This window comes from Lampetra planeri, chromosome 49 (assembly GCF_965212315.1).
Source record: "Lampetra planeri chromosome 49, kcLamPlan1.2.h2, whole genome shotgun sequence".
NCBI lineage: Eukaryota > Metazoa > Chordata > Hyperoartia > Petromyzontiformes > Petromyzontidae > Lampetra > Lampetra planeri.
The window spans coordinates 903,380-914,684 of record NC_136155.1 but is presented as its reverse complement, the minus strand read 5'-3'; the positions used below and the strand labels follow the sequence as shown (position 1 = coordinate 914,684).

General features: G+C 55.4%; 1 protein-coding gene across 1 annotated transcript; it reads right to left on the bottom strand.

Annotated features, from left to right (window-relative positions):
• Positions 1 to 2,360: 2,360 nt before the first annotated feature.
• Positions 2,361 to 10,341, bottom strand: LOC144733956 (notch-regulated ankyrin repeat-containing protein B-like). Its single transcript, XM_078615987.1, has one exon. It carries the CDS (start codon positions 8,483 to 8,485, stop codon positions 8,138 to 8,140), a length of 348 nt encoding a protein of 115 aa, XP_078472113.1. The 5' UTR covers positions 8,486 to 10,341; the 3' UTR covers positions 2,361 to 8,137.
• Between the last annotated feature and the right edge of the window lie 964 nt (positions 10,342 to 11,305).

The following is an 11,305-nucleotide window of genomic DNA, read 5'->3' as shown; positions in this document are numbered from 1 at the left end:
ACAACCACAGCAAGACAAGATTTGCCACGGCAGCTCTCTCGCCCACTGCAGCAATTTGTTCTTGCTGTGGTTGTTCCCACGTGATGAAGGTTGCTTGTGTTTGCAATCGAAACGTCGTGATTTGTTTAATTTTATTTCTAACTACGTGACTTTACCGAAAGAACCAAAGAGGAACAGTGTCATGTTCTGTGTTTTAGCTGTGCACAGCACCTTGCGGGCTCTGGGGGAAGACTGCTACTTTCGAAAGTGAAAATGACGATTACTCTACGATGCAAAAGTCTCTGGCATGTGATCCCACGATTTGAACTCGCGATCCCGCACTTACGGCTCGGCCACGTTGGCATTGTCTTGTCACTTTAGTGATCAATATTATTCATAATCGAGGTTGTTTTTTTTGTATGAGATCGCGGCAATGTAAGTGAGTGGCAGTTACTAAGCGGCACGTTTTGTTGACGTGACAAACCTGACTGATTGCACGTGTCGGGTGGTGGTAGGTTAACCACACATGTATATTTACGCGATCGAACACAAAAAAACAACCTCTTTATTACGTCGTATTTGTGTTACGTAACAGAAGCTGCTGCTGATGCTGTTCAAGAACCGAGAGAGGAAAACTTCGTCACAGCCGCACATTCCAAAGACAAAGATCCCCCGTAAAGGCCCTCGGCAGACTGCTGGGGGCAAGTGCCGCTAGCGAGTAGCAGCAGCAGCAGCAGCAGCGCCGATGAAGGGCGGCACGAGGGCACACGAGGGGTGGGTGGCCAGCACCACGCAGCCACCCTGCTCACGGCAACAATGGATCCTCGCTTTGCCTAAACAAACACGGTGAATGGTGGCCCCAGCGATTGTTGAGATGAGCTCAAACATAGTTTGTCTTTCTGCAAACCACCTTCAGTATCTTCCGCGGAAATCGCTCCTTGAAAATTGGGGTTTTTGTTCTTCTCCTAGTGAGGGTCCTGCCCAAAATGTTTGGCCAGTTTCCGATTGAGACATTTTGCCATCCTGGCGGAATTGAAAGTACAGCAGCTTCTGTCTACGTGTTTATGTTTAAGTGGCAGAGGCACTAAAGGCCCAACACGTCCAACGTCCAGCAAAAAGCCGCACGATTTTCAAAGTTCTAATAGATAAGAGCAAAGGGTTTTTTTTGCTGTAAAGTGCTTTGGAGAAGGGGCGATGATGGTGATGTTGGGAGGGAATTCCAAAGTTGAGCAGTGACAGAGAAGTGCGTGTTGCTTGCGGTGTGGTGAGTGGTGGGGTGAACGGGTGGGTGGGTGAGCGGGCGAGTGAGTGAGTGGATGAGTGAGTGTGTGTGTTAGTGTGACCTGCAGCGTGGTGGTCGTGGTTGAACACAGTGCGTATGATATGAAGCGGTCAGTGTCTGGTAGACCGAGTACTCGGCATGAGAGGATGAACCAATGAGTGAAGTTCACGGGAGCAGTCACCATGGTTGTAGTGGCAGTAAGTAGCGATAGAATGGCGTTCAGGAGGCGACTGAGCGACGGTGAGCGAGTGGTTTGAGCAGCACGTCACGTGTCCATCTGTCCGAAATGCCACAATCGTGAAGACGCGTCTTCTCCCCCTCGTGCACAAACTCATCACGCGTTACCGTGGGGCGTTATGGGTCAGAGCAGACGTGAGCAGACCGCCTGACGGCCTTGCCTCCACGTGCATCGGGCAGCCGCGCTTTCGTGTGCCGACTAACAGCGGAGCAGTGATGGCGAAAAACGCGCTCCCTACGGCAGGCGTTCCTCCTCTGCAGCCCCCCCCCCCCCTCTGTGCCGATACCACAAAGCGGAGTCGATCAGCAAGCTGGCGCGCGAGCAGTGAGCAACGAACTTCCTTCGCACCGCACGCGGCCAATCGCCGCCGTTCAAAGCGGCTCGGCCTCACCCACAACTCGTGCCCGAGTTGCGTTGTAATTTAGTTTGGCGATGGCGACGATGATGACGACGATGCTGTTGACGCCGTTTGTTTACCCAGCAAAGATTCGCCGAATCTCAAGAGGGTCCTGACAAGTTTTCACGGTAGGGGGAAGAGGCGCGGTGTTCTGGTCAATTCCAGTTATATTTGATCTTTCTTGTCGAGTTTGTGTAGCTATGGGGGACAATCAGCAAACACGAAGAGACCCCCACTGAGAGCAGAGGAATGTCGCGCAGAAAAACGCCCGAGTCGGGAACCTAACCCAAGTGCCGTGCTGCGAGGTGCGAGTTATGATCACCACTGATGCGTTGGCCACCCTTCCGTCCCGAATTAATGTTTGTTTAAAGTCGGCAACGTCCTTTTGACACGTTGTACATATTGGCACAACGGAGTGAACAACACAAAATAACAAACGTATAAAAAGCAAAGTAGCTGCGATAAAAAAGGAATCCATATGATTTTAATCTCATATGTTTTTGACGACAGAAAACGTTTTAATGACATCATCGTACACCTCACAGCCGCGTCAATTATCATCATCATCATCACAGGGGACACCGGATTGCAAGGGGCATTTGTCTGCCCATAGAATCACGCGCCCCACCAAATGCAAATTCAAAACTAAAACAATTACAGTTTTTTTTTGTAACACAACACCACACTTTAACAACGCAATGAACTCGCACATCGAGGGAAGGGTTACACAGCAGCAGTACGTAGTCAAGACATATCCCCTCTCTTTAACAACAAATAAAAAATAAAATCCGCAACCCTTTACGATATCACCAAAGTTTCAATGGCCTTGGTTCATTTGCAAATTAAGCGAGGTCGACATTCAAGTAATGTCCCGGTCACACGGTCAAGATAACTTTTTTTAAAAAATCATTATTTGTACACAGACACGACCCGAGAAATCTGTAAACCATCAGTACTGTGACCACCGACCACCCCGTTATCCAAGAAGAGTGTCACACACATCCACCCCGAGGTTCCCAGCCGTCAGAATGCCCATCTTTTTTAGTATTTCATTTCAACAGTGCAATTCTATTCGAATGAATGGACAACGGTGGACATCGTTTCACAGGCATTTGCATTCGTATCGTGACTTGTTTTGATTCACTCTGCGACGTTCACGTGTTTATTATTTTCTGTACCGATTTATAAAACACACACACACACGAGAGGCGGGTATTCATTGCACACGCAGCCTTTCGCTGCCGGTATTGCTAAACGTAATTCGGTTTATTTTTTGTCGGGTTAGTCCGTCGTGTAGGTAACCGATGACATTCCCTGCCCGTTGACGCGCTCACAAACCTGATTTGATTGGCTTTGCATCGTCGGGTGGTGGAGGGTTAACGTAAAAAAAAAACACGACGGGATAACTACATGGCGATCTAACCCAACGGTAAATAATGTCGAATCGAAGCCACATCGCATGACAACAAACACCCGCTTCCTAAAAATCCTCATTTACCCTAAAACGTCACGCGATAATGCTAATGAACAAAAACATGAAAATCCACGCAGATGTCACGCGGGAATGAGAAACGGTTTGCAATATTTCATGGCCACGCGGCTGCACGAGATTTTTTGCGACAGAATGAGAGCCACAGACGCACGCAAGGAGCTCGGGAGGTGCCAGCGGCGTTACCCAGCGGGGTTACCCCACGGCGTTACCCCGCGGCGTTACCCCGCGGTGGTTAATTGCGGCAGAGTAACAACAAGGGAAGACCGTTCCACGTGCGAGCGAGGTTACAATTCAAGTGTTACATTGCATTGTGAAACTCGTATGCATGTTGGCCACGTACGAGTCGGCACCTCAGGATGAGCACGACACATACACAGCCCACCGCGCCGATCGGAGGTGCGGGGGAAGGATAACAAACTAAAACACAATCAGTTCTGAAGAAATGAGTTTTAAATTGTTGAATGTCTGCGCGCTGATGCCACTCCTGCGTTATCAAGGATTTCATTCGGGCGTGTATTTTACATGATGATGATCATCATCAAGATCATCATCATTCACAGCCCTTTTTGTCAACCTGCTGGCAGAGGCCTACCCAGTGGCGTCTGCACGTGGCCAAGCAGCTCAACTTTATCTGGCCTAACACCACCCCCGATGTTGTAGTGAGTAACAGACACACGCAAGACATGTTGCTATGACGAGGTGTGGCATCTTAAGGCTTTTTTTGGTGAGGAGGGGGGGGGGGGGATTTCCCAAGTTATTACGTTGTACTTAAAACAAGACCCCAGCTAATTGATGTTAACAGCACTTGACCAGACTCTTCGCATTGTAACCGCACACCGCTTGAATTCGAGATGAAGGCTTCCATCAATTGAAACACGCGCACGCTTATTATTATTAGACTGCAATAATTTACGACCCTTTACAAGTCCACTGCAGGAGGACAGCCGGAAGGCGTTGTGTTGCTTCCTCGCTCTTCACCCCGACCCCCCACGGCTTGTGGTGGCTGGGCGAGGGGATAGAGGAGAATTGGGGGGGGGGGGTCAAAGCAGAACCGCAGTTCAGACATCGCTGGCCGGGCAGCTCGTCAAGCAACGAAACCACCACCGCCGTGGGACGCGGCGTGGGACGCGGCGTGGAGGCGAGGCGCTGTCACGCTGCGTGGCGACAAAGTGCTCCAGCGGTGCCGCTCGACTCGACCCAACTCAACGGCGCCGGCGTTGACTGCACAGGGCACGGGCGACATTTCACAACTCATCTGTAAATCGCCCCCCCCCCCCTTTGCTCCCCTGGCCTCGTACCAGATACCGCATGCTGCGGATTATAAGACGCTTCGGAAAGGAAGACCCTCCCCCCCCCCCTTGTTCTCCCACCGTCCGCGAACGCGTGGCCGGTGTCAAATCAACTTGTACAGATCTCCCCAAAATAAAACCTCTATTATGGATGATATTGGTCGCGAAAGCCGACGTGTTAAATTGTACAGAGCTAGCCACAAGATAAAATATCCCCGTGTAGCCTTCACACACTGTAGGGGCAAGTGCTGTTAGCACCTAAGAAGGCCGGCACGGCACACGAGGGGGTGGGTGGCCAGCACCACGCCCGGGCCGCCTTTGTTTCCCTCGTGTCAATGTTAACACACCACACAATGTACTCATTTGCGGCTGAGACGACCTGCAAGAGGGCCAGGACCGGTTCAGATAATCGTCAAAGGTGCTGGCCGTGAGCGGGAATCGAACTCGAGTGGCCGGGTTCCAAGCGCAACGCGCTAACCACTGCGCCACCGCTCCACACACACAAAGACAAATATCCGCCCGTATAGCCTTAACAGACTGTAGGGGCAAGTGCTGTTAGCGAGTAGCACCTATGGAAGCCGGCACGACACACGAGGGAGTGGGTGGCCAGCACCACGCCAGGCCGCCTTTGTCTCCCTCGTGGCAATGTGTACTATTACTACACACCGCACTCAACATTCTCACATTCACCTACCGAATTATAAGGCACATCGCCATCACCCCCCCAACCTCAACTTTTGCTTTCAAATATTTGGGAAAGAAGTCCGTCTTATAATCCGGAGACGAGAACGGCGCCACGATTGAATATCAACACAAACCACGCGCCGCGTCTCTCCCTCCCAATCCTCGTGTCGCCGCGATACTTACAACGTAAGGCGGACATTAACAACAACTACTACTACTACCGCCACTTAAGTTGCGGTGACGTCACCACGGCGCTTGTGCCAGGCTAGGTGCACTTTGAGCCTTCCCTTTGCTCAACGTGCAAAGGGCCTAAACATCACAACCACCACTACCACGCACAAAGACAAAGATCCACCCCCCGTGTAGCCTCAACAGACTGTCGGGGCAAGTGGTGTGAGCGAGTAGCACCCATTAAGGCCGGCACGGCACACGAGGGAGTGGGTGGCCAACACCACGCCCGGCCGCCTTTGTCTCCCCAGTGGCGATGTTTACACACCGCACCAGGCACTCATTTGAGGCTGAGTCGACCTAGCGGAGGCCCACGATCAGTTCAGATAATCGTCACCAGTGTTGGCCGTGAGCGGGAATCGAACTCGGGTCGCCGGGCTCGTAGCGTGTGTGTGCGCGTGCGTGCGTGTGTGTGTATGCGTGTGTGCGTGTGTGTGCGCGTGTGTGTGTGCGCGTGTGTGTGTCTGCGTGTGTGCACGTGTGCGTGCGTGTGTGTGCGCGTGTGTGCGTGCGCGTGTGTGTCTGCGTGTGTGCGTGTGTGTGTGCGTGTGTGTCTGCGTGTGTGTGCACGTGTGTGTGCGCGTGCGTGTGTGCGTGTGTGTGTGTGCACGTGTGTGTGCGCGTGCGTGTGTGTGCGCGTGCGCGTCGTCGCCGCAACCTGCCCGCAGTGTCTCGACTAAAGTGGCGGAACAGACGAAGCGCGTCGCGTCTCGCGCGCCGAGGACTCCGGGGGGGGCGGGGGGCAAACCCCGCCGAGAGGCGCCCCTCGTGGTGGTGTTCGGGGCCCTTCTCGTCCCAGCCAGGCAAATGTCGCCGGGAGAGGTGACAGCACTCAGCAGTTGTTTACCCGCCCAGCGCAAGCACCAAGAGAAATGATGATGTACAATTTACCCACACACACAAGACAAAGATCCCCCTTGTAGCCTGAACAGACTGGAGGGGCAAGTGCTGTTAGCGAGTAGCACCGATGAAGGCCGGAATGGTACACGAGGGGGTGGGTGGCCAGCACCACGCCCGACCGCCTTTGTCTCCCCAGTGACGATGTTCTACCACCGCACCAGGTACTCATTTGAGGCTGAGTCGACCTAAGGGAGGCCCAGGACCGGTTCAGATCATCGTCACTGGTATTGGCAGTGAGCATGAATCGAACCCGGGTCGCCGGGTTAATAGCGCAGCGCGCTAACCGCTACACTACCGCTCCCCACACACACACCGACACACAAACACACTGACACACAAACACACCCACAGACATATAACCATTTCGAAGGGACGTGCTGAGTAATGTCCCATCCTGCCGAGCTCGTTCAACATGTCCCCTCCGTGTGTGTGTCTCTCTCTCGCCGTCTCCCTGTCCCAGGCGTTCACATTGTACATGCGAGGTAGTCGCGGTAGTAGCGGTAGCAAGTCACCTCGTGGTGCCCGACTCTGTTGGCCAATGCCCCTTGCGCCACGGCGTCGCGCGGCTCATGCGGCTCGGTGTCGTGGTGGGCAAAGGAGGAGGAGGAGACCAAATCCGTGAGCAAAATGAATTTTAAAAAATTAAAAATCATTTTGAAAAAGCAGTATTGACAGCCGTTACGCTCTCACAATGTTGTTTTTTAAGAGCTCCAATCAGCAGCATCGTGGGGAGACTCCCAACCTGCCGACCCAGCGGCCACGGCACCGACGCGCGCGAGAGAGAGAGAGAGGAGCACGCGTCACAGCTCAGAAGGCACCTGCGATGAGCACGGTTGGCGACGTACGGTGCGAAAGAAGTTCAAGGTTTCATGCGAAAAAACAAACCATCGCAAAGTCACCGCCTTGTCGACAAAGCTCCTCGTGAATGATTCCCGCAGCTTCCCCCAGTCACGATCTTCAACACAATCATCATCCTCATCATCATCCTCCTTGCATCAACAACAGCTGCAGTTTTCTCCACCACCACAATACTCACCATCACATGCATTCAGTCAAAACCACGGCATGCGTATTCGTCACCAGCGCCACCACCAACACAACTGTCCCCACGTTCATCTCCACCACCTCCATCATTATCAATCACCAACAGCATCACAACCATTCGGACCCATCCACACCACCACTACCGCCGTCAACACTTCACGACCAATGCCACCACCACCACGATCTTCACCAGCGTGGGCTCCAGCAGCAGCAGGCCGAGCAGCAGCAGCTCGGCCTGCTGCCAATCACGGACGGCCACCATCAGGTAGGGCCACCGAACACCCAAAACAAAGACAAAGATCCCCCGTGTAGCCTTAACAGACTGTCGGGGCAAGTGCTGTTATCGAGCAGCACCTATGAAGGCCGGCGCGGCACACGAGGGGGTGGGTGGCCAGCACCACGCCCGGCCGCCTTTGTCTCCCCAGTGGCGACGTTCATACCACACCGCACCGGGTACTCATTTGAGGCCGAGTCGCCCGTCACCGATTCGGAGATAATCGTCCACCGATGCCGTTCGGTGACGGGGGTGGCGGCGGGGGTGGCGGGGGTGGGTCCCCGGTTCCGTGCCATGCCACCATCGTCAGGAGGAGGAGGAGCGGCGTCGTCAGGGCCTGGCCGAGTGGCAGCGCGCGTTCGCCACTAGGTAGAGGACGATGTCCTGGTGGCCCGCGAACGCGGCCATGTGCAGGGCGCTCCACCCGTCGCGGTTGGCGAGGCGCGTGTCGGCCCCGAAGCGCACGAGCAGCTTGACGAGCTCCAGGTTGCCGTCGATGACGGCTTGGTGCAGCGCCGTGTGGCCCTCGGGGCCGAACGAGTTGACGTTGAACTCGTCGCAGCAGCCGCCGCCTCCTCCGCCGCCTCCTCCTCCCCCCATCGTCAACAAGAGCCTCTCAAGCTCCTTGGCGTTGCCAGAGCGCACTGCCTGCTGGAACAAGTCCGTTTTGTTCATCATGGTGGTGGTTGGTGGTGGTGGTGGTGGTTGGTGGTGGTTGGTGGTGGTGGTCTCCTCCGCTCGCTCTCTTCGTGACCCCCCGCGTCGCGACCGTTGCCCGTCTCGCTGCAGCGAAGAGGTCAATGGGCGCGCGCCGCTCCTGCGCCGTTGTGATGAGACGCGCGGTGGTGACACACGGGCGAGGAGGAGGCGGTGGTGGCGGTGCTGCTACCACCCTGGCTTGGTCTTTAACAGCAAGGCGTGTTGTTGTTGTTCTTGGTGGGTGGTGGTGGCGGCGGTGGCGATCTTCCGCAAGCTGAAACGAACGCGATCTCCTCGGTCAGATCTCGTTCGCAAAACTGGCCGGGAGACTCAAAATTCCCCTTCGTTCCCTACGAAATTGGCTGCTGTTTGGTGTTGCTGGTTACAGCTGCTGCTGCAGCTGTTGCTGTTGTTGGAAGTAGATGCTTGTGTCCGTGCAGTAGCAGAAGACTCACAACAACAACAAAACACCACCACACACACACAGAGAGCCAGACAGTTGGTGTCCGGCGTGAGCGCGGTTCTCAGCAGCCGTGCCGAGTCACACGAGGCAAGTCGCCGGTCTCCCGCGGAGTCGTCCGTCTCCGTGCAGCTCGAGGTGTTGGTCGCTCACTCGCTCCGCTCCTTCGTGCTCGCTGATGGTGGCCTCCTCCTCCTCCTCGCGATCTCCTCCTGCAGAGCCTCCGCGCGTCTCTGATCCTCGCTCCGACTCGGCAACGGACCGCCGTCACTCGAGGCGTCAAACACCCACCGACAGCACCCACCTCGATGTCACCGGCCGGACAGCCAGCGTCAAGAGCAGCAGCAGCAGCAACAGCGTCAAGAGCAGCAGCAGCGTCAAGAGCAGCAGCAGCAGCAGCGGCAGGAGCGGTGGCACCAACAGCAGAAGCAGCAGCAGAAGCAGCAAGTCACCTCCACGCCATCCCAGCTCAATGTCTTCCCCGCTCCAAGCCCCCTTTGCGCTTTATACGCGGCCACATTGGGCACATTAACATAACGACGGCGGGGCTGGGGGTGGATGCCACTGGCGCTGTTCCTGGAGGAGGAGGCGGCGTCTTCTGTCTGGGCCCAGAGCCAATTGACATCAAAGATGGGCGAGGTGCAAGCTGCACGTCCCCATTGGCTTGGCTTGGCGCTGGGGGTGTGCTCTCCTCATGCCTGCGTGTGTCTGTGTGCCTGTGTGCCCTCATGCCTGCGTGTGTGTGCCTGTGTGTGTCTGTGTTGTGTGTCTGTGTGCCCTCATGCCTGTGTGTGTATGTGTGTCTGTGTGCCCTCATGCCTGCGTGTGTCTGTGTGCCCTCATGCCTGCGTGTGTCTGTGTGCCTGTGTGCCCTCATGCCTGCGTGTGTCTGTGTGCCCTCATGCCTGCGTGTGTCTGTGTGCCCTCATGCCTGCGTGTGCCTGTGTGCCTGTGGTGTGTGCCTGTGTGTGTGTGCCTGTATGCCTGTGTGTCTGTGTGCCTGTGTGTCTGTGTGCCCTCATGCCTTCGTGTGTATGTGTGCCTGTGGTGTGTGCCTGCGTTTCTGTGTGTTGTGTGTGTCTGTGTGTTGTGTGTCTGTGTTGTGTGTCTGTGTTGTATGTCTGTGTGCCTGTGTGCCTGTGGTGTGTGTCTGTGTGTCTGTGTTGTGTGTCTCTGTGTCTGTGTTTTGTGTCTGTGTTGTGTGTCTGTGCTGTGTTGTGTGTCTGTGTGTTTGTGTTGTGTGTCTGTGTTGTGTGTCTGCGTCTGTGTGTCTCTGTGCCTGTGTTGTGTGTCTGTGTGGTAGGGGGTGGGTGGGGAGCGGTGGTGTAGCGGTCAGCGCTACGCTGCGCTAAGAAACTCGGCACCCCGGGTTCGATTCCCGCTCACGGCCACCACCGGTGACGATTATCTGAACCGGTCCTGGGCCTCCTCCCCTAGGTCGACTCAGCCTCAATTGAGCATCTGGTGCGGTGTGTAAACATCGCCACTAGGGAGACAAAGGCGGCCCGGGCGTGGTGCTGGCCACCCACCCCCTCGTGTGCCACAATGCCGACCTTCATAGGAGCTGGTCGCGAACAGCACTTGCCCCGACAGTCTATTGAAGGCTATACGGGGGATCTTTGTCACGTGTGTGTGTCACGTGTGTGTGGGTGCGTGTGGGTGTGTGTCACGTGTGTGTGTGCGTGTGGGTGTGTGTGTGCGTGTGGGTGTGTGTGTGTCACGTGTGGGTGTGTGTCACGTGTGTGTGTGTCACGTGTGTGGGTGCGTGTGTGTGTCACGTGTGTCATCAAAGAGAAAAGTGTCGGCGCCTCGACCCTCCGGGAGGAGGAAGCAATAAAATCCACCGCGGGTCTTCGCGTCGCGCTAGAAGACGCGTGGAGGTGGTTGGATTCATTGAGTGAGCGATGGTGCTGTTTGTTGCTGGCCGGGCATTACAGTGCAGTGACACCGAGAATTACGGCTGCCCCCTTTGACGTTTTGGCAAAAACGCGTCACATCGACTCCACGCTCACGTCGCTGACAGCATCTTCGGCCCTTCCTCGCTGTACATCGCCTCTCAGCCTCCACCACCACCGTGCCCTGTACATCGCTTCGACTTACGTAGTTTCGATGTACGTCGTCCAGGGACGCCCCCCACGACGTATACCGAGGCGGGGGGGGGGCTCAGCTCCCCCCTCACCAGCTCCGCTCCCAACGCTACGGGGCTGAGAGTGGCGCTTGGGGATTATATAAACAATACAACACCAACAAGCTTGGTTCATTCAGACGCTGTCTTTCCGACATACCTGTTCTTCACCTGAGGACGGCTGCTTGCGTTGTGGCCGAAACGTCGTGACAAT